General features: G+C 55.8%; 1 protein-coding gene across 4 annotated transcripts; it reads right to left on the bottom strand.

The window, feature by feature from the left end:
* Nucleotides 1–2,648: 2,648 nt before the first annotated feature.
* Nucleotides 2,649–11,988, bottom strand: LOC141988410 (sulfotransferase 1B1-like). Of its 4 annotated transcripts, XM_074954181.1 has the most exons (11): nucleotides 11,674–11,988; nucleotides 11,238–11,346; nucleotides 10,612–10,740; nucleotides 10,402–10,499; nucleotides 10,188–10,314; nucleotides 9,078–9,172; nucleotides 6,710–6,890; nucleotides 6,109–6,235; nucleotides 4,765–5,357; nucleotides 3,569–3,699; nucleotides 2,658–3,304 (listed from the first exon to the last, which is right to left on the bottom strand). In XM_074954181.1, the coding sequence occupies exons 1-8, from the start codon at nucleotides 11,971–11,973 to the stop codon at nucleotides 6,123–6,125; spliced, it is 1,152 nt and encodes a 383-aa protein (XP_074810282.1). In that variant the 5' UTR covers nucleotides 11,974–11,988; the 3' UTR covers nucleotides 2,658–3,304; nucleotides 3,569–3,699; nucleotides 4,765–5,357; nucleotides 6,109–6,122. The 4 variants fall into 4 exon arrangements, with proteins under 4 accessions (XP_074810281.1, XP_074810285.1, XP_074810282.1 ...); XM_074954180.1 differs by having other exon boundaries at nucleotides 2,649–3,304; nucleotides 3,569–5,357; XM_074954184.1 differs by lacking the exon at nucleotides 11,674–11,988 and having other exon boundaries at nucleotides 2,652–3,304; nucleotides 3,569–5,357; nucleotides 11,238–11,641.
* Between the last annotated feature and the right edge of the window lie 10,971 nt (nucleotides 11,989–22,959).

Raw genomic sequence — 22,959 nt, 5'->3', positions numbered from 1 at the left:
CCTATGCTGCAAGCAACAAGGACACTCTGAAGACTCCAACTGAGGGAACTGCCCAGATTTCAAGGGTGAAATCTGTGTACTAGGAACCGCAATATCCAGTGGGGTGAGAAAAACTGCTTAGTCTAGATGCTGCCCCGTCTAATAGGGTTGAGGTGTTTAGACTGCGTGCTGATATTTTATTTCTTTTGTTAACTAACTCTGACTTTTTGTCACTTAATACCTCTTAAAATCTATCTTTTGTAGTCAATTAACTTGTTTAACTGTTTAACTTTACCAGTGACTTTGTATGAAGTGTCTGGTGAATCTGCTCAGGTTTTGCAAAGGCTGGTGTATGTCCACTTTCCATTGTAGAAGTTGTGAACTAATTAATAAAGTAGACAATATATTCTTGAGGTACGAGGCTGGGAGCTGGGGGGATTTGGCTGGTGCCTTTCTCGGTGTGATTGATAAGTGGCTCTGGGGGAATATTCATGCTGGCTGTGGGGCTCCACATGCGTTTTGCTGAGTGATCACAGCACCTGGAGGGTTTGCTGCTGGTCACTAGCAGGGCATTGTGAGAGACAGCTCAAACTGGAGAGAGATCAGGGGGTACAGTGGTCCCACGGTCCCAGGCTGTACCCCAGGGGGATCCCGTCACAGTCGGTGCACAGCTGGTTGAAAGACTGTACTCAAAGGGTGATTATCAATGGCCCGCTGTCAGATGGGGAGAGCGCGTCTAGTGAGGTCCTTCAGGTATAAGTCCTGGGTCTGGTACTAATTGATATTTTAATTAATGATTTCGATAATTATGCTTATAAAATTTGCAGGTGACATCAAGGTGGGAGGAGTTGCAAACACTCTGGAGGACAGGTTTAGAATTCAAACTGACCTTGCCAAATGAGAGAACTGGTCTGAAGTCAACAAGATGAAATTCAATAAAGACAACTGCAAAGTGCTTCTCTCAGGAAAGAAAAATCAAACTCAGGAATCCCTGGCCGGTGGTGCTACTGCTGAAGAGGATCTGCGGGTTAGATGACAACGTGATGCCGTGGCGGGACAGGAGGCTCTCCGGCTGGGGTGTGCTCGCAGTGGGCGGTAGCTGTCCCACGCGCAATGGGCAGGCCCCAGCTGGAGTGCTGGGTGTAGCTCTGGGCAGCAGGCATTAGCCAAGCTGGGGACGAAGTGGAGAGTCCAGAGGAGAGCAACAAAACTGGTCCACGGGTCCGAAACCCTGACCTGACAAAAAGAACTGGGCGTGTTTAGTCCAGGGAAGAGAAGACGGCAGGGAACAGACACTCTTCAGCTAGGTTAAGGGCTGTTAGAAAGAGGACAGTGATCAATTGTTCTCTCTGCCCACTGAAGGTAGGACAAGAAGAAATGGGCTGAATCAATCTGCAGCCAGGAAGACTAAGGTTAGATATTAGGAAACGCTTTCTAACTCTAAGGCTGTCCAGGGGTGGTGGTGGAGTCCCCGTCGTTGGAGGCTCCTAAGAACAGGTTGGACAAACACCTGTCCGGGCTGGTCTAGGTTTACCTGGTCCTGCCACAGTGCAGGTAGCTGGACTTGCTGGCCTCTCGGGGTCCCTTCCAGTCCTGTGATTCTTTGATCACCCCAAGGGCCATGGAACCTTGCTGAAGATTCCTAATGTCTGTGCTAACAAGCTCTGTTCTACGCTGTGTTCCCGATGACTAATAACCTGCCTGTGTTCCCCTGGCTGAGAGTCACTGCAGGCTGGAGATCGGGGGGCATTGCTCCCTCTGGGGGTGGAGGCCCCGGGGGGCCAGAGCGAGGGGACTCCCTGAGGGGGCCCACGGCAGAGACGGGCGTGCTGGAGGCTCAGAGAGGTGCGGTTCCAGGAGGCGCTGGAGCCCAGGGCTTAACCCCGGAGAGAGAGTCGACCGCCGAGAAGGGTTGTCACACTGAAGGGGGGTCCACCCAGGGACCGGACGGAGCTGAGAGAGACCACAGGGTCTCGGAGTGCATGACACCAGTAGATATGCACGGGGGACGGGATGCCAAGGAGGATGTTTGGCTAGTTAGCTGTGCCATGGTCCTGTCCCTCGCTGGCATGTCCTGGTGCTGCCCCAGTCACACTTCCCTGTGGCTGGGCACTCGGGTACTCCCATGGTAGCAGACCCCTTGGGTTCTCCTGGGCATTGGCCCTGTTCACAGGTTTGTGACCCCACATACCAACAGGAGGTGCCCCCCTCTCTCCAGCTGCCCCGCTGCCCCCTTGCGTCTGTCTGACAGCTGTCACTTCCAGCAGCCATGGAACCTTCCCACCCCCAATGTACCATCACCCCAAGGGCCATGGAACCCTCAGGTCCCCAGCGTTCCATCTCCCCAAGGGCCATGGAACCCTCAGGTCCCCAACGTTCCATCACCCCATATGGCCATGGAACCCTCAGGTCCCCAGCGTTCCATCTCCCCAAGGGCCATGGAACCCTCAGGTCCCCAGCGTTCCATCACCCCAAGGGCCATGGAACCCTCAGGTCCCCAGCGTTCCATCTCCCCAAGGGCCATGGAACCCTCAGGTCCCCAACGTTCCATCACCCCATATGGCCATGGAACCCTCAGGTCCCCAGCGTTCCATCACCCCATATGGCCATGGAACCCTCAGGTCCCCAGCGTTCCATCTCCCCAAGGGCCATGGAACCTTCCTTCTGCGTATTAAAGGGACTCCTCCCACAGGCAGCATTTCCTGCCTTGTAACCCAGCACCCCCCCATTCGAGGTGTCGGGATCGCTGACCCTCTTCATGGGGTGCAGGGTAAGGGCCCCTCACAACCTGCTGGGAATTTAACTACCACAGCACGACCCAGTAAGACACCTCCACGGAGTCCAGAGAGACAATTTATTGCTCTGGTCTGGGCACTGGCCAGCCATTTGTGTGGGGCCAGAGTGAGGGGGGAACCACATTCCAGCCACACTCAGGAGTGAGGGGCCGGAGCAAGGCCCTGTGGGGCTGAATCTGAGGGTTTGCATGAAAGCACCTGAGGGAGATACAGGGGCGTCTTGTGTCTGCCGCACAGGAAGGGGGATGGGCAGCTTTTATTGACACCCAGATCTTGGGGAGCGGGGATGCTGCTGAGACCTCGCTGGGGAGGCAGGACTGACAGACGCAGGGATGGACCCATCAGCAGTTCAGCCGGGGGCCCCCGGTGAGAGCGAGGCGCGATGCACAGGCAGCTCCATGGGCCGTGCTCACTGGGATCCCCTTCTCTAGCCGCTCAGCAGGGACGGCCCCGCCAGTCCCTCTGCCGTTTTCTCTGGCTGCGCCCCACACTGATCTCCAGCGGTGGGGGATCCAGATCCACTCCCGCACCTGTGCCGGCAACAAGGAGAGACTTAGAGCCCGGGCCAGAGGGGGACACGGTCACCGGCAGCGCTGGGTGGGCAGAGCTCTGGCAGGTCCCTCGGACCAGTTACCCCACAGGGGAGATGCAGCCGCGGGGAGGCGTCTCCCTCCCCCAGCACCTGGCTTCCTGCCGTGAGCTCGTGTCACCGGACTGAGGGCTGGCGTCCCAGCAGGGCCGTGCCAGTACCGATGCTGTGCTCGCTGGTCGGGGCCTCTGCCCTTAGCCCTTACCTGCCCACGCCTCCTCCCAGAGCAGTAACAGCTCCAGCCCCCCAGCGCCATGGCCAGCAGGAGAGCCCCTCGCAGCGTCCACAGCAGGATCCTCAGCCCCGGCTCCAGGAGGCCGTGCTGCTCCTCCGGCCCTGGCAAAGGGAGCAGGTGAGAGAGAGACGCCCTCACCTCTGCCCCTCCCTGCTCCTGCCATGGTCCCTGTGACCTGCTGCCTAGCCAGGGAGCTGAGCCCAGCCCCTGGGGAAATCATACAATCATAGAATATCAGGGCTGGAAGGGACCTCGGGAGGTCATCTAGTCCAACCCCCTGCTCAAAGCAGGACCAATCCCCAATTTTTGCCCCAGATTCCTAAATGGCCCCCTCAAGGATTGAACTCACAACCGAAATGCCTGGGGGTTCCCCCGCCTAGCCCGTGGACACTACGGGAGATTCCCCGGGGATGTGCCTGCTAACGGGAGCCCAGTGGGTGTTACCCCCGGCACCAGAACGGGTGCCGGAGGGGGTCGTGATGGGGTACATGCCCCATCCTGGCCCCGAAAGGGTTAATGTGGCCGGAGAGGCCCGTTACCCACCTGGCTGCACCTGGCGGAGGGCTGGCCCAGCTGAAGCTGAGTTCGAGGGGAGAGGGGCCGGGTCCTATGGAGGCAGGAAGTGTGGAGCAGAAGGGGCTGCGGGAGGAACCCTGCCCTTGTCTGGGATTCGAGAGTTTGGGGGCGGCTCTGGGCTCCTCTCCCGAGTAGCGAAGTCGATAAGAGGCCAGGAGGCCCACGGAGCAGCCGCCGGGGGAATAAGCCCCAGTGGGGAGGTAAAGGCAGGATCTGGCCCTCCAGGGAGGGAGGGTCCAATGGAGGAACAGGCTGTGGGGGAAGGTCCAGCCCCAGGAGGGCAGAGGTTGGTTTGTGTTTTGGAGGGGTTACTGGGCACTGTGGGGCCCTGAGCAGGCCTGGGTTGCCCGGCCAGCCCCTGAAGGGTGCATGGAGCAGAGGATGAGGGTGAGCGAGCGCTCGCAGAGCAGGGTGTGAAGTCCAGGGCCCCCGAGTCAGCCCGAGCCCTGTTGTCAGGACATTGGGCTGTTACTCGTTGGCTTTTGGTTACCCTGGCAGCCATCCCGGGGCCGGGGCCGAGCTCGTCAGGGGCCCAGTGCCGCAGCCCTACCTGGGCGGGAGCACGGGGCGAGGCCAGGGCGTGACTCTACCTGCCACCCGTTAGCGGACGCTGCCCTCTCTGCGCTGCCCCCCGTAGCGCACGGAGCAGCTTTAGGGGCCCTGCTCGGCCAGCGTGACGCGGGGCAGGAGGAGCGAAGCGTTGCCCCTGGGCAGCTCAGGGGCAAAGACTCTGCCCCCTTCCTCGTGGTGACCGCGATGCCGTCCAGCTCCATCAGCGCCTGGCCCTGGAAGTACCAGGTCACCCGCCGCTGCCCGTCCCCCTCGCCCGCCCCGCACGGGGCCGCGGGGAAGCTGCACGTCAGGAGCACGTCGGAGCCCAGGAGCGCCGTCACCGGCTTATCTAACCAGCGCGTCAGTGAAGACGCTGTGTGCGCCAGGGCTTCGCCCATCCGCGTAGGTGTCCACCTCCCCGAGAGGCAGTAGCCGGGCCGCTTGGAGAATTAGTCCGTCCACCTAGCGCTGCCTACGCTGGGGCTGAGGTTGGTATACCGGCATCTCTCAAGTGTGTAGATTTTCACACCTCTGAGGGCTGTCGCTATGCCGAAGAACATTCCTAGTGGAGACCCGGCCTGCGAGAGTCAGAGCCAGCCTGAGGGAGCAGCCGGCAGTGCGGTGTCTGCCCCTGGAAGAAACAGGCAGAGAGGGTTTTGGTTGGGGATGCAGGCTTAGAAGAGCGGTCTTGGTGCTCTGAGCAAATAACCCCCCAGTTTCCTGGTGTCTGCGTCTCTCTGCGTTCCGCGACGCAGGACTTTGTACAGTTTGTAAATAAACAAAACTGCATCAAAGAAATCCCCGACTGCCACCGATTTCTCCTCCTCACAGGAACAAGCTGCTGGATTTTTGGCTAGCTGCTCAGGTCAAAGGGTTACACTCCTGCCCTTGCTAGCGGCTCTGAGGACGAGGGGAATGCAGAGACCCCCCAGCCCCATGGAATCTGTCCCCCCAGAGTTGCCAGCTTTTCCTGTGGTGCTGGCAGGGCCTCCCAGCCAAGTCCCTTTTCCCTTTCCCTGGCTCACAGAGAACAACCCTGAGTTCATTGCTATTTACACAGCCCCATGGAGGAAATGCAGCCTGCCCGCCCCCCACCCCCCCGCTTGACATCGATCTGCGACTTCCTGACAGGTGAGCTCTCTGTGGTGCGACTCACCCTCCAAGCAGCACCTGAGCCCCAGGGGATGGGAGGACACTCGGGGAGGGGGGGTGGGGGGGGCCATCGTGGGCACATCCTGTCTCGGGCTGAAGGGGAAGTTTCCTGAGGCACCAGCCCCCACTCCCACCTCTGGGACACGCCCTCCCAGGTATCACAATGTCCAGGGTCAGGAGATAAACTTTTATTGCAGCGCTGTTCCCGGGGGCGGGGGGCCTGTCTGCACCTGTGGGGCGGGCCCTAGATCTGGGTCCGGAAGTGCAGGCCGGTCCCCTCCATGCGGCGCTGGTAATGGGCGTCGAATGCCTCGCTCTGCGCCACGGTGAAATGGTTCTTCCAGTCGCCAACCTCGCCTGGGGAGGAGAGGGGGTATCAGCGGGGAGACCCCTCACCAGCAGCAGCTGCCCCTTCCCCAGGAAGTGCCTTCCACCCCCAGCCAGGGGACCCCGGCTCCAGGGAGCGCCCCCCTCCATACCGTGCCCCGCAGCCGGCTGGGTCACAGGACAGGACCGCCGGGAAGAATGCCATGGGGACCCAGCCCAACAGGAGTTACCCAGAATCCCTGGGAAGAGCCGAAAGGACACGACCCTGCCCCCCCACCTGTGACCTTATGGGGCGCTAATGCCAGGTGAGCACGGCCCCCCACAAGGGACTATGGGTAATAAGGCAAGGCTTCAGACCAAGCAGACATTACCCAGAGTACCTTGCGCAAGTCCCCTAGGCCCCGTTCCAGAGGGCTACGGAGCAGTGTATAGGGAACTTTCCAGACAAAGCCAGTGGGGTAAGGGGTCCCCACAATCCCCAGGTCCCCCTCCCCCTCCGCTCACCCTTGCGCATGAAGGGGCTGATGGTCTGGTCGAAGATGACGCTGGGGATACTGCTATAGTTGGCCATGGGGTTCTCCTTCATGATCTGGAAGGACGTTTGCTGGACGATTTTCTCCAGCACCTCTGGAGGCAGCTCCACCTCCAAGAAGTCCATGACCCTGCGGATCTCCCGGGCCGGGTCCTGGTGAGGGAGAAGGATGCTGATCCAACGGCCTCTTGATGGCAACTGGCTGAGGGCCCAGGGGTGCATAAGGGTTACAGGGATCCCTTGGGTCTGGTAGCTACACAGAAGTTCGCCAAGGGACGTGGTGTGAGGTCTTTAATGAAAGCCTGTGTTGCACTGGACATGGGGTATGGCACTAGGTAACGAGTTATGTATAGACACTGAACTCTGCCACCTCACTGGTTACCCCTTTTCCCAGATAATGTATTAATATGTTGAGCAGGGCTGAGCCCAGGACAGACCCCTGGGGGACCCCACTATTTATCCCTCTCCACTGTGAAAACTGACCATTTATTCCTGCCCTTTGTTCCCTGCCTTTTAATCAGTTACTGATCCATGAGAGGCGCTTCCCTCTTATCCCAGGACAGCTCACTTGGCTTAAGAGCCTTTGGTGAGGGGCTTGTGAAAGGCTTTCTGAGTGAGCGTCTCCGCTGCGGTAAAATACCTGCAGCTGGCCTGCGTCAGCTGACTCGGGCTCTGTGACGTTATTGACTTGAACTGGGACCGTATAGATCATTGTTGCAACCAAGGTCCTGTATTAGCACCAAATCTTGTATAAAGGGGGTCAAATAAGGTGTCTAAGACAAGGTTACGGTTGGCTGGTTAGGATTATGCGATCTGTTTGCATGTATCATTTTTGTATTTAAAGTTATAAGTATTGGCTCTATACTGTCTGTATTCCAAACTTATGCTATGCTTCCGGGGGACACCCCAGGCAAGTTGGGGTCAGCTCTGCCTAGCCTGCTGGGTGGCCCATTAAGGACCCTCAGCGACACAACTGACCCACTGAGAGAAGGCAGACACACCTGGGGACTCGGCCAGGTGCGCAGGGCCCTGTCTAGGGACAGAGCTCTGAGGTGTTCCCAGGCCATGGGATGGGCAGCTTGTCCTTGGGACAAAGAAAGCAGAGACCACATGGCAAGAGACTATAAAAGGCAGCTGCCGCTCCTCCATCTTGTCTTCAATCCTGCGTCTGGCCTCTGGAGGGACTTTGCTACCCTGAAGCTTTGAACCAAGGACTGAAGGACCCATCCCAGCTGGGGATGTTCTCCAGAGACGGGATTTGAACCTGCCGTTTATTCCATCCCTGCTGCAAGCCTGAGCGAAGAACTTGGCCATGACTGGATGGAATTGATTCCATTGAACCCGTTCTAGCTCTCGTCTCTATATTTTTCCTTTTATGAATAAACCTTTAGATTTTAGATTCGAAGGGATTGGCAACAGCGTGATTGGTGGGTAGGATCTGATTTGTACATTCACCTGGGTCTATAAAACTGCAGCGTAGACATTTGGTGCTCGGGCTGGAGCCCGGATTCTGGGACCTTGCGGGGGAGGCGGGAGAAGGGTCTCGGGGCTTCACCCCCCACAGGGCATGCCTGTCGGGGCTCGGGGCTTCCACAGGAGCAGGGTTGAAGCCCTGAGACTCCCTGTCCCCGCAGAGCTGAAGCCCCAAGTCTCGGCAGGTGAGCCCCACAGGGCTGAAGCCCTGGCACACACGCCTGAGCTCTTAAACATCTGAAGATTGTTGTGTGCGGCTGGGTACGTCTGGCCACCCCTAAGTTATTCCCTCAGTCTGTGAGGAGAAGCTACCAGCGAGCTTGATCTTTTGAGATGTGATTTCAGCCAAACTGATTGAAAATGCTGGGAGAAGGACTTGGAATTAACAATCTTGCAGGAGACAGCCAGGGGAACGCCTTGTGAGATAACTGAGGCACTCGAAAGCAGGTTATGTAACTATTTCCAGTATTCTCATTCTATGGCTTGACGCCCTCTTCTTTGACGCTAAACTTCTCGTGGTTCTCACTGTCACTGCGTCAAAGTGCGGCGCAAAGGGGAGCGGGATCCGGAGGGGGATTTTACCAGCCGGTGGGTTCTGACTCTGGGGTCTGGAAGTGCTGGGAGTGTGCAGGGGATCGGGGCTGGTAACTCCAGAGAGGGGCTCCAAGGGGCCAGGGTGTGCGCCGGGCGCTCGCTAACCTGGACAGAGTGAGCCCCACGGAGGCTGGGGCGGCAGAGGTTGTAGTGCCAGAGGCTGGTGGTTTCAGGGAACTGACCCATGGCGGGGCCAGACACGACTCTGTCATGCTAAGACCCCTGGGCAGCGTGACTTGCCCCTTGCCCCCCGTCCCCTCCTTCCACACTCACCTCTTTCATGTCCTCATAGAAGACGTAGAGGATGCGGTGATTGGCCCGTTCAGCCCAGTATCCACAGACGTGGTCATACCACGAGCCCCAGGCCACTGTGGGGAGAGAGGCCAAGCTGACATGACCCTAATCCCTTGGGCAGAGGTCACAGGATGTGACCTTTGGTGTGGTCACCATACGGACTCCTGCCAGAATTCCTTGCTAGCCTCCCCCAGCGGGTAAGGACCGGTCCGTATCCCCGACGGGGGAAACCTCAGGTCTGGAACCAAGGGAGCTTCCTCACACCCACAATCCCTTAGGGCCCCCACAGCCTAGGAAGGGGTGGGGAGGGAGGTGGGGCTGCCATGGGGCCTCTGAACCCTCTTGACCAGTGTCACGGAGTGCCCGGGCGATGCTCTGGAACTGCTCCCCATGAAGCCAGTCAGGACTCTGGGGCAGTCGCCTTCCGGTGAGCAGCCTGTCCGCAGGGCAAACAGCTCACACGGCTTCCACCTTCCTGGGTCTGACCTCGGAGCATTCAGCATCCTCTGCCCCTCCGTGTGCTTCCCACAGCGAGACCGCTCAGGCGGGGCTCCTGGGGAAGCCAGAGGGTCCTGCACCCCAACTTCGCAGTCAGACGGGACTCTCAGCCAGCCAGTAAAACAGAGGTTTATTAGACGACAGGAACATGGTCTAACACAGAGCTTGTAGGTGCAGAGAACAGGACCCCTCAGCTGGGTCCATTCTGGAGGGCAGTGAGCCAGACAACCATGTCTGCACTTCACTCCATGTCCTAGCCAGCCCCAAACTGAAACTCCCTCCAGCCCCTCCTCCTCTGGGCTTTGTTCCTTTCCCGGGCCAGGAGGTCACCTGATTCCTTTGTTCTCCAACCCTTTAGCTCTCACCTTGCAGGGGGGAAGGGCCAGGCCATCAGTGGCCAGGAAACAGGGTGTCGGCCATTCTCTGTGTCCAGACCCCTGCACACACATGCCCTCTAGGGCTCTGCAGTGATCATACACCCTTACCCCACCACCTAGATACTTAAGAACTGCATAGGGGAAACTGAGGCACCCCCACAATATTCGGAGGAAACACTAAGAACAGTCCCACTTCGTCACATCCAGTACTAACGTTTCCCATCCATGAACTTCTGCAGATAGAGCTCCCAGGGCCCCGGCTCGGGCTGTGTCTTGTTCATCTGGTCAAAGAAGTAATACGAGACCAAGTTATCCTTGGCATTTCGGGCCACGTAGATCACCTGGGGAAGAGAGAACAACGTGACTGTGGATTGGGATTTAGGGGTACCGGCAGGGCTGTTGGGGGACAGGGGGAAAGTGTCTCTTGCCTTGCATCTGTTCTCCCAGAAGGACTTGGGAACCAGCTGGAAGGGCAGGTGGGTCTTGATGACTCGGGGGGGAGGAACATTCGCCAGCTGCTGCACACCTGGGAGAGACGGGACCAGAGGGGGCGTCAGCCCTGCGGGGGGAGCCCAGCAAGGCGGTGGTGGGGTTGCAGCCTTGCCCTGCCCCCGGGCAGGTAGATCGGAAGCACCCACCTGAGGGCACTGGGGGAGGGGAGCAGATCTCCAGGAAGGGGATCCGGATGTGGGTCGGGGCTCGGCAGGCTTTTTCCACGTCCCCTCGGACCAGGATCAGGTCCACGATCTCCTGCATCCACGTGGTCCCTGCAGCGAGACAGTCACAGACAGAGACCCCACCATCCCTGCTCACGCCCAGGCAGCTTGATCCAGAACCTCTGGCAAGGGGCAGTCGTAGGACAGGATGCTACAGCGCCCCCTGCTGGGAGAGCAGCGCCCCTCCGCCACCCCACAGCGCCCCCCGCAGCGCCCCTCCCTCCCCACAGCACCCCGCTCCCTCCCCACAGCGCCCCCTGCTGGGAGAGAGGTGCCCCTCCCCCTCCCTATAGCACCCCTGCTGGGAGAGCAGCGCCCCTCCTCTCCCCACAGCACCCCGCTCCCTCCCCACAGCACCCCCTGCTGGGACAGGCCGGGGCTGGAGTAGCCAGGAGCTCCCCCCACAGCCAGCGCCCCACCCCCTCCCCACAGCGCTCCCTGATGGGAGAGGCCGGGCTGGAGTAGATGGCAGCTCCCCACGCTGTAAGTGCTTCTGCCCCACTCCCTATGGCGCCCCCTGCTGGGGGAGGCCGGGTCTGGTCTCTTACCCGCCTTGGGGTAGGTGGAGATGAGCAGGTCGTCAGGCCAGGCCTGGAAGTCCTCGATGGGGCCCCACTGCTGGGCGATGGGCTCCATGAGCGGGATCCCGTGGACCAGCTGGAGGGGGAAGCGGTGGAAGACGTCCTGGGATTCTTGCAAGACCCTAGCGTAGGTCTTTGGCGCTGCCATGGCACCTGCTTCAAGGGGCGGGGTGGGGAGCCCTGCTCAAGGATAGGGACTCCTTGGGGGATTCCTAGCCGGGGGGAGCAGGCTGGTTTCTGGGGGACCTAGCCAGGGGGAGCAGGTGGGATTCGGGGGGGTGCTGCCTCAGGGCTTCCTGGCTGAAGGCGCAGGCTGGGTCCCGCCTGATCCTGTCGGAGCTGCTGGCCGTGTCCTTTGCAGCTGAGATTTCTCCCTGCACAAAGATCAGTAAATAACCTTTACCTTCAGTCCAGCTGGCCACGCAACGAGGAGCTGAACTTGTAACCTTCCTGTGCCAGGTGGAGCTGGCAGCCACCCGGGCTGGGTTCCATATCTAGGGGTTCCTCTGCACCGACACAACCCAGAACCGGCTCCAGCCCCCACCCAGTGACCTGGGACAATTACCGCCCACCCCGGGCGCCGCTGAGAGGTAAAACTTCCCCCCCTCGCACGCACAGAGTCTGAGTGTAGAAAAGAGACTCTTAACGAGAGGAGGGACGTCGCCCGGCATGAATTAGGGAAAATGCCACAAGCCGGATTCATACACGTAACGCTGTGAGCGGGACGCCCACACCAGGGTGTCGGGGGCAGAACGTCCGCCTCCTGTTCCTGTTCCTGAGACCAGTTCCTTGTCTGTGCCCCCCAGTCTCCACCTGTGACGATGTGACGCAGCAGGGAGGGGGGAGTGTTGCCCTGGGACTGTGCCCTGGGGAGGGGAGACCTGAGAGCCTGTCACCTGAGCCAGGAGGGGGAGGGGGAGGTGACACCTCTGCCTGGGAATGTGAACAGAGGCTGGAGGAGGGGGCCTGCTGGGGGGGTTTAGTTTCAGTTTGGGGCTGGGTGGAGGAACACCGGGAACCCCAGGGCTGGGGTCTAAGCTCCCTGCTCCCCCAGAAGGACTTCACTGAGGGGTCCTGGGTGTCCCCACAAGCTCTGTTTTGGACTGTGTTCCTGTTGTCCAATAAACCTTCTGTTTTACTGGCTGGCTGAGAGTCACGGTGAATCCCAGGAAGAGGGGTGCAGGGCCTGGACTCCCCCACACTCCGTGACACCCTCCACCCCACCCCACTCACGGGGGTGGGTCCCTGGTCAGTGAGGACCCAGGGCTCAGAGGCGCGTCTGTGTGAGCTCCCCTCCCGCCCGGGGGAGAAGGCACCTGGCTTGTTCCCCCCTCTGAGAACTTGCTTTGGCTGGCCCCTCCCCGCCCCCACACACAGCTGCTCATTCCGCTCTGCTGGCCCCTGGCGGCCACGGCTCCTCTCTGCTAGTCACCCCGCCAGCCACTCCTTCGCCAGCCAACTGTCAGTCACCTGCTGCCACCTGCCTCTCTGCTGTGACCCCTGCAGGTCCATCTCTTCGTGATTTTCAGCCCTTTGCAGGCTGGGCAGAGACCCTGCCCCCCACTGTGACGAAGTGGGACTGTTCTTAATGTTTCCTCTGAATAGTGTGGGGGTGCCTCAGTTTCCCCTAGGCAGTTCTTAAGTATCTAGGGGGTGGGGTAAGGGTGTATGATTGTTGCAGAGCCCTAGAGGGCAGGTGTGTGCAGGGGTCTGGACACAGAGAATGGCCGACACCCTGTTTCCTGGCCACTGATGGCCTGGCCCTTCCCCCCTGCAAGGTGAGAGCTAAAGGGCTGGAGAACAAAGGAATCAGGTGCCCTCCTGGCCTGGGAAAGGGACAAAGGCCAGAGGAGGAGGGGCTGGAGGGAGTTTCAGTTTGGGGCTGGCTGGGGACATGGAGTGAAGGGCAGACATGGTTGTCTGGCTCCCTGCCCCCCAAAATGGACCCGGCTGAGGGGTCCTGTTCTCTGCACCTACAAGCTCTGTGTTAGACCATGTTCCTGTCGTCTAATAAACCTTCTGTTTTACTGGCTGGCTGAGAGTCCCGTCTGACTGCGGAGTTGGGGGGCAGGACCCTCTGGCTTCCCCAGGACCCCGCCTGAGCGGACTCACTGTGGGACGCGCAGGGAGGGGCAGAGGAGGCTGAAGGCTCCGAGGTCAGACCCAGGAAGGTGGAAGCTGTGTGAGCTGTGTGTCCTGCAGACAGGCTGCTCAGAGAAAGGAGACTTCCCCAGAGTCCTGCCTGGCTTCCTGGGGAGCAGTTCCAGAGCATCGCCCAGGGACTCCGTGACACCCACCACAAGCGATTTCAGCTCTCATCTGAGCACTTTAACGTAACAAAAGGCTCCTAATGAAACCTATTTAGCTCTAAGAAAAGGAGTACTTGTGGCACCTTAGAGACTAACCACAAGTACTCCTTTTCTTTTTGCGAATACAGACTAACACGGCTGTTACTCTGAAACCTATTTAGTTCTTGATTGAAGGATGGGAGGAACAGGCTAAACCAGTCTGGGGACCCCTAGGCAGAGTCCACACCTCCTGGCTGGGACGCCTGTCCCCACCCCTCTTACTTTCACAGGGCTCTAGCATGTCTGTAACTCAGGCCATAGAACTTCTCCCGAAACAATTCCTAGAGCAGATCACGGTAGCATTTCATTTCACTAAGGGGGTGTGATGAAGTGGGAGAGTTCTTGTTTTTCCTTAAAAAGAACAGGAGGACTTGTGGCACCTTAGAGACTAACCAATTTATTTGAGCATAAGCTTTCATGAGCTACAGCTCACTTCATCGGATGCTGTAGCTCACGAAAGCTCATGCTCAAATAAATGTGTTAGTCTCTAAGGTGCCACAAGTCCTCCTGTTCTTTTTGCGGATCCAGACTAACACGGCTGCTACTCTGAAACTTGTTTTTCCTTGTTTCCTATGGGGGATTTTCTTGGTTTTCCTCTGGTTTGCATGCAGAGGGGGTGGGACTCAGTTTCCCTAGGTGCTACAGGTTTAACGAGGTGATGGGAGAGGGAGTTTGTGGTTACCCAGGACCAGCGAGGGAACTTGGGACCCCGGCCAGTGGCCTGGAGAATGGAGACCCCAGCGATGGGTGACCTGGAGACCCGGAGGCCCAGCTCGGGAGTCCCAGCCGGGTCTGGCCAGTGGGGGGACAATGGGCTGTGGAGAAAGGGGAGGGGGCCCAGGTGACGCTGTTTACGACCCTGTTTACCTGGAGAAGAGACAATGGACAGAGGCGGGGCTTGGGGCCGGTGATATTGGATGCCCAGCGGGGAAGCAGCGGGGCTCAGGGCTGGAGAGAGGGATCAGGCAGAGCCCCCCTGGATGCAGGGGAGACTGGGATGTGCTGGGCTGAGGGGGGCCAGGCCTGAGGCCCGGAGAGTTTCCTGTGCTGGGTTCAGATGCTCAATAACCCTCCTGTTTTACACGGGCGGAGAGTCGCTCCGGTCTAGAGAACAGGGTGGCATCATCCCTTCGGGAGGGCGGGGGGTGGAGGCCCCGGGGATCCAGAGCAAGGGGACTCCATGAGGGGGCCCACAGCGAGAAACAGGCGTGCTAAGGCTCAGAGAGGTGCGGCTCCAGGAGGTGGAGGGGCTGAACCCTGAGAGAGAGTGGACCCCTGAGAAGGGCTGTCTCACTGAAAGGGGCACCCCCCACAGACCGCACAGGGCCAAGAGTGGGTACGATCTGTGTGTAACCCTTCTGCCCGTCAGAGTTGGCAGCAACAAGGGCCGGGTTCAATATCTAGGGGATCCATTCCAATAACACAATGCAAACCGGCTCGAGCCCCCACCCAGTGACAAGTCCCTTTGGTTCTTGAGTCCAGCAACCCCCAGAATAGGGGTAAGTTAGCTGCACGGGGCCCGCTGTCTGTGTTGGATGGCGGCTTTGGTCTAGCACCTCTGTTCTGCCCGGCTGCCCTTTCGTGGCCCATCTCATAAGCGGTGCTTACCAATTCCCCCACAGGGAGCAAAAGGTTTCTATGCACCGTCTTTATTTGCCCTGGACCATCTTCAGGTCTGATCTTGTAGACCGGCAGATCTCCCATCTTTTCCATCACCAGGTAAGGTATTGCCTTCCATCTGTCAGCTATCTTGTGTTTGCCAGCAATACCCAAATTTCGCAGCAGGACTCTGTCCCCCGGCTGGAGCTCCTGCGAACGCACTCTAGCATCATATCGATGTTTGTTGCGGTCTGCGTTCTTCCGAGCCGCAGCGGTAGCTAAGCGAGAAGCATCCCGCAGCTTTTCTCTTAGTCGGGATACATATTGCTGGTGAGTTTCATAGCTATCTCCATCCTCTGATACACCAAAGCACAAGTCTATGGGTAATCTTGGTTCTCGCCCAAACATCAAGAGATATGGGGTGACTCCCGTAGCATCGTTCTTTGTGGCATTGTAGGCATGCACCAGAAATGCGACATGCTGGCTCCAGGTTGCCTTCTGCTCTGGTCGCAAAGTTCCCAACATATCTAGGTTGATATGATCCTCTCTGGCTGAGGATCGCCTTGGGGGTGATAAGGCGTTGTCCTAGACTTTTTAATTCCTGCTATCTTCAGCACCTCCTTCAGAAGGTGACTCTCAAAATCCCGCCCCTCATCAGAGTGTATCCGAGCCGGGAATCCATAGACTGAGAAATATTTGTCCCACAATACTCGAGCGACGGTGGTGGCCCTCTGATCACGTGTGGGATATGCCTGTGCATACCGTGTAAAATGGTCAGTCGCTACTAGAATGTTCCCAACATTCCTCTTGTCTACCTCTACAGACAAGAAATCAATGCATACCAATTCCAAAGGTTTGTTGCTGGTGATGTTCTTGAGATATGCAGCCCTCGTGGGCAGAGTTTTCCTTTGAACACATCGAGCGCAAATCTCACATTTCCTGCGAACATCTTCAGCCATTCGGGGCCAATAGAACCTACTACGAATAAGTTCCAGGGTCCTCTCCATCCCTAAATGCCCAAAGTCATCATGCAGAGCCCTCATGGCCAGGGCTCTGTACTCTTTTGGCAGCACTAGTTGTGCTCGTTGTTTTTGTAAAGGGTCGGTGGTCATTCGGTGTAGCACTCCCTGAATCAGTTTTAGTTTGGTCCATTCTCTCAATAGTAGTTTACCCTCCGGGTTAGGTGGGACAACCGCAGCTGGGCTTCGCCCCTCCCTTTTGGCAAGTAGTGTATCACGAATATCAATATCTTGCCGCTGGGCTTCTTGCCAGTCAGCCGCATTGAGCATGGGCAAAGGAGATTGGTCCAATGCAATATAGTTCACTGAAGCAGAAGGCATGCATTCAGGGGGCAGGCCCAAAGCTTCTGCAACACATCCCTGAAGGCTCTCACGGGCCTCTGGCTCTCGGCGACTCACACTGCAAATAGCTCTCACTCCATCTGTGGGTATCACAGCAACTTCTGGAGCCTGTGGACGCCTGGACAATGCATCTGCATCTACATTGCTTCTCCCTGATCGGTACTGAATGCTGAACTCATAGCTAGCCAAGGTGGCCACCCATCTCTGCCCTGTAGCATCCAGCTTAGCACTTGTTAGCACATAAGTCAGTGGATTGTTGTCTGTCCACACCTGGAACTGAGCACCATACAAGTAGTCTCGAAATTTCTCAGTGATGGCCCATTTCAAGGCCAAAAATTCCAGCTTGTGGGTGGGATAGCGAGTTTCACTATCAGACAATCCTCGGCTGGCAAAGGCTACAGGTTTATGTTTGCCTTCCACTTCCTGGTACAGGACTGCTCCCAGACCCTCCAAACTGGCATCAGTATGCAGGATAAAGGGTTTGCTTGGGTCAGCAAAAACTAGGACTGGAGCATGAGTTAGGCAAGTAATGATTTCTCGAAAAGCCCTTTCACATCTCTCATCCCACCGTGGCCCAAATGGTTCAAAGGGGCCACAGTGTCTCTGCACAGGAGGCTTTGGGGACCTCCCCTTATTCTTGGACTTAGATTTGTTCTTGCTGGACTGATGTCCCCTGGTAAGATCGTTCAGAGGCTTTACAATCGTAGCATAGTTTTTCACAAATCTGCGGTAGTAGCCACTAAATCCAAGAAAGGTCTTGAGTTCTCTGTAGTTACTTGGACGTGGCCATGTAGTGAGTGCTTCTGTTTTATCAGGATCAGTACTCACACCCTCTTGGGACACGATGTGACCCACATACTTCACTGAGGTTCTGCAGAACTGGCATTTGTCAATTGAAAGCTTCAGACCATAATCCTCCAACCTATCAAGCACTTTAAGAAGTCTTTCTTCATGCTCCTCTAAGGTTCTTCCAAACACAATCAGGTCATCCAAATAAACTAACACTTGTAGTAAATTCATGTCTCCCACAACTTTCTCCATGAGACGTTGAAAGGTGGCAGGTGCTCCAGAAATCCCTTGGGGCATGCGTTCGAACTGATAAAACCCTAATGGACAGATGAAGGCTGTCTTCTCCTTATCTTCTTCTCCCAGAGGAATCTGGTAGTATCCACTTCGAAGATCCAACACAGAGAACCACTGGCTTCCCAGCAAACAGTCTAAGGCATCTTGCACTCGAGGCATAGTGTACTGGTCGACCACAGTACGGCTGTTTAGGGTGCGGTGGTCAATACACATCCGGATTTTCCCATTCTTTTTACGGACTACCACAATGGGTGAGGCGTATGGGCTGCGGGACTCTGTAATGATGCCATTCGCAGCCAGCTCCTGAAGATGATGTCGCACATCTTCCATCTCAGAGAGAGCAATCTTCCTAGATCTCTCCCTGAAAGGTCGAGAGTCATGTAGTCTGATATTGTGCTCTACTCCTTTTGCACATCCCACATCCCACTCATGCAGTGAGAACACCTTGGATCTTTCACAAAGTTTCTTCCTCAGGCGATCTTTCCAGTCCTCGGACACTGGTGAATCTCCAAAGTCAAACTTTGCTGGGTCTATTGTGGGAACTTGAGTTTCACACTGGGGTTTTACAATCGACTCAGGCTCAAAGAGGTCTGCTATCTTTTGTCCTTGCTTCACAACAACATCACGACTCGTTTCATTAGCAATCAGTATAGTCACCCTTTCCTGGGCGTCAGCAGGTAGGGTTATGACTCCACTGGGGACCAGCACTCCTTCAGGGAGCTCTCCTCCCATCGGCTGCTCTAACATTGCTAACGTCCGTTTACTGCCTTTCAGCCAGGTACTCATGACAAGCACTTCTTGCTCCGTCCTTGCAGGCACTACTAAGGGGGTCGTGCCCGCGTACTTCAGTGCCCCAAGCGGTAGCTCAGATGTGTCCCTTTTAGCGCTCTCAATTTTCCTATAGGCTTCAGCAGAAAGCGTATGGATCATCAGGGTATTCAGGTACTGGTCCCCAGCCCGCCTCCTGCAGTAATCCGCGAGTACCTTGAAGAGACTGGAGTTGGTCCCTATCAGCACAGACACATCAGAGGTCCCTTTAGGGTCAGGGCATATTAAGGCAGCTGTGTCTACCTCTTCTCTCACCCCAGCAACCTCCTCTGGGAATTCCAGGTGCACTATGACATACCCTTGGTAGGGGTGTTCATCCATGCTGAGGCCACACAGGCCAAGGCCAGTCAGTGGCTGTATAGGCAGGTGCCTAAGCATCTGTTGGTAGAATGACTGAAATATAATAGTCACTTGAGATCCAGTGTCAAGCACTGCTTTACACTCCACCCCTTCAATCCTCACCGTGACCTCTGCTCGAGGCCCTATCAGTCCTGCGGGGATCCCAGCTGGACAGTCTTTTCTGGGGGAATCTTCAAATCCTGCAGACCTGGGGGGTCCCCGTCCCCAGACCCTCTGGCAGCTACCGGATCTCTCCCAACTGATCCTCAGCTTTCCATACACTAAGGAGGGGTTTTCTTCATTACGGCACTTGGCAGCACTGTGTCCATCCTGACCACATCGGTAGCAGAAGAATTGACCTTTCCCCCTTTGCCTGGGTGGGATGGTGGCTCTAAGTGCGGGCTTCTCAATCGCCACAGTTTGAGGCTTCTTATTCCGGGAAGTCTTAACTCGGTCAACGGTACTTTCAGCTCAGCTATCCGTTCCGTCAGGACCTGCATTTGTTGGGCAAGTTCCTCTCTGGTGCTCACCATCAGTACACTGGCCGTTTGCAGTGGTGTCGTGCTGGCTGGATCCGATGTTTGGGCTTCCCAAAATTCACTGGCAGCCTGCCTTTCTTCCTCCTCTCTGACCTCTTTTATCAGCTGGGAGTAACTTGGGGGATGTTCCCGTCGTTCTCTAAGCTGGAGATGAAGTAGAATCGGGTTCTGACACTGAGTTCCTCTTACAATTTGAGCCAGTCTGGTCTGATCCATCTGCTCAGCAGTCACTGCTCCCCTCATGACAGCTCTCTGAAGCAGTCTCTCCAGTCTGTATGTAGGCTGAAGCCTTCTCACCCTTTTGTTGTCGGGAATTAAGGAACTTACAGTAGCTGTCTTCAGGGTCCTCTACGCTCCCAAAGGTGTGTTCAAGGGTCTCTAGGCAGTCCTTCACACTGACCCCAGGGTCAGTGAGCTTCAGGGTGCGAATCACATCTAATGCTGGGCAGCCAAGGCTCTCTATGAGGCATCTTCGCTTTTCTGCATCTGGTACGGCCCACTCTTGCAGCATTTCAGTGGTATGCTCTAACCAGGGTTCAAATTCCTCCTCCCCAGCAAATAATCTTAACTTACGACAAGAGTTTGACGCAGCATGGGACAGCACAACCTTTTCCAATGTTTGCCCCAGAGCTTTTGTCCAATCATCAGCCGAGGCTGCAGCCTCTGAGCTAGAAGCTGCTGAGCCAGGGCCCAACAAACCTGACTTATTAGCCATTATACAAACAGTAATTTCCTCAAAATATAAGCACAAACAAACAAAATATAAATTGTTTCCCAATGTAGTGGATCACTCAACAGGTGCTTGCGAGGGGTACTGACCCAGGCATCCCGGACGAGCCCCCAAAAATGTAACCCTTCTGCCCGTCAGAGTTGGCAGCAACAAGGGCCGGGTTCAATATCTAGGGGATCCATTCCAATAACACAATGCAAACCGGCTCGAGCCCCCACCCAGTGACCTGGGACAAATATATACCACCCCCGCTGGGTGCCTCCAAGAGGCAATACTTCCCCTCTTGCAAGCACATAGTCTGAGTGTAGCAAAAAGCCTTTTAATAACAGAGAGAAACCATGTGGCATTATGCTGGGGAAACACCACCAACAGGATCCATAACACAACCCGTGAGCAAAAAAACCCACCCCAAGCAAATTGGGGCATACCCCTTTCCCTTTGGTTCTTGAGTCCAGCAACCCCAAATCACCCAAAGTCCCAAAAGTCCAATGACCCAAAAGCCTCTGTCCCTGGTCAGGGCAGCCCCAGAGTTCAAAAGTTTTTCTGCAGAGCTTTACCTCCCAACCTGGGTGGAGATGGGACGGGGGTAAGAGGCACCTTACATGATCTGAAGCTGACCGCCCCACAGCTCCATAGGCCTTCACTCCGTTCCGCTCCGCTCCACTCCGCTCCACCAGCCGCCCCACGAACTCCTTCGCTCAGCTCCGCGTCCCACCAGCAGCTCCCACCGTCCTACAAACTGCTCCACCAGCCTGTCCACAAGGCACTCCAGCCATCCCGCAAACTGCTCCACAATATATCTTCAGGCTCCCTCACTACTTAACACAACACTCAGTGATTTCAGCTCTTTGGTGAATTCAGCTTGCAGCAGGGGAGCCTCAGTGCTGGTGCACTGTTAGCCCAAAGTGAGCTCAGCAGCCTGTAACCAGACTTCTAATGAAATCAAAATTAGCTCTGATATTCCACAGTGGAGAGAGGAGGAAGTGCAATTAGCATGTAAGGCCCTCACCAAGGGACCCATGCCACCAAGTACTAATACCTGTCCCCAGCCTCTCTCAATTCACAGAGTTTTGGAACCCATGACCCTTGCCTAGCGAGTGCTACTTAGTTGATGTTGAGTCCCTCCATCATAACAAAAGGCCAAGTACAGTTCCCAGCACAGTTCCCATAACCAGTGTAATAACAATTTATTCTTCCTGCCCCAATAACAGAGACACTGGGGATCCCACAGCAGCCAAAGTGACCATTTGGGCAGCTATGGCCTCATGCTAGGCGGGGTGGGTGTGCCTATGCAAATGAGATCGGCCCCTGAAGTTCTTTTCCACAACTTGCCACACCTCACCACCAGATGTCAGGGTGGAGCTCATCCTGACACTGCTTACATGTGAGTCCATGACAGGGGGACTACACAAAAATGAGGAAGTTAGTTAAACAGAAATTAAAAGGTACACCACAAAAAGTGAAACCTCTGCAAGCTGCATGGAAACTTTTTAAAGACACCATAATAGAGGCTCAACTGAAACGTATACCCCAAATTAAAAAACATAGTAAGAGAACCAAAAAAGTGCCACCGTGGCCAAACAACAAAGTAAAAGAAGCAGTTAGAGGCAAAAAGGCATCCTCTAAAAAGTGGAAGTTAAATCCTAGTGAGGAAAATAGAAAGGAGCATGAACTTTGGCAAATGAAGTGTAAAAATACAAGTAGGAAGGCCAAAAGAGAATTTGAAGAACAGCTGGCCAAAGACTCAAAAAATAATAGCATAAAATTTTTCAAGTACATCGGAAGCAGGAAGCCTGCTAAACAACCCGTGGGGCCACTGGACGGTCGAGGTGCTAAAGGAGCACTCAAGGACGATAAGGCCATTGCAGAGAAACTAAATGAATTCTTTGCATCCGTCTTCACTGCGGAGAATGTGAGGGAGATTCCCCAAGCTGAGCCATTCTTTTTAGGTGAAAAATCTGAGGAACTGTCCCAGATTGAGTTGTCATTAGAGACCTCTTATTCACCAGGTCACCAGTTGTTAGGGTTCCCCATCTCCAGGCCGTTGTCTGGGGGTCCCGGCTGCCAGGCGAGGTCACACCTGGTCCTCTGCAACAACAAACTCTCTCCCATCACCTTGTTAAACATGCAGCACACAGGGAAACTGAGGCACACACTATTCATGTAAAACACTACAAAAATCCCCAACTTCATCACAATTAGGAAAGGGAGAGATAATAAGACAGAAAATATCATGTTGCCGCTATATAAATTCATGGTACACCCACATCTTGAATACTGTGTGCAGATGTGGTTGCCCCATCTCAAAACAGATCTATTGGAATTGAAAGAGGTACAGAAAAGGGCAACAATAACGATTAGGGGTATGGAATGTCTGCCATATGAGAAGAGATTAATAAGACTGGGACTTTTCAGCTTGGAAAAGAGACGACTAAGGGTGATCTGATAGAGGTCTATAAAATCATGACTGGTATGAGAAAGTAAATAAAGAAGTGTTATTTACTCCTTCTCGTAACACAAGAACTGGGGGTCACCCAATTAAATTAATAGGCAGCAGGTTTAAAACAAACAAAAGGAAGTACTTCTTCACACAACGCACAGTCAACCTGTGGAACTCCTTGCCAGGGGATGTTGTTCAAGGCCAAGGGTTCAAAAAAGAACTAGATAAGTTAATGGAGGACAGGTCCATCAGTGGCTATTAGCCAGGATGGGCAGGGATGGTGTCTGTAGCCTCTGTTTGCCAGAAGCTGGCAATGGGCAACAGGGGATGGATCACTTGATGATTCCCTGTTCTGTTCATTCCCTCTGGGGCACTTGGCATTGGCCACTGTCAGAAGACAGGTTACTGGGCTAGATGGACCT

This window comes from Natator depressus, chromosome 6 (assembly GCF_965152275.1).
Source record: "Natator depressus isolate rNatDep1 chromosome 6, rNatDep2.hap1, whole genome shotgun sequence".
Lineage (NCBI taxonomy): Eukaryota > Metazoa > Chordata > Testudines > Cheloniidae > Natator > Natator depressus.
The sequence above is the reverse complement of the archived record's forward strand: the minus strand, read 5'-3'. Positions and strand labels throughout refer to the sequence as shown.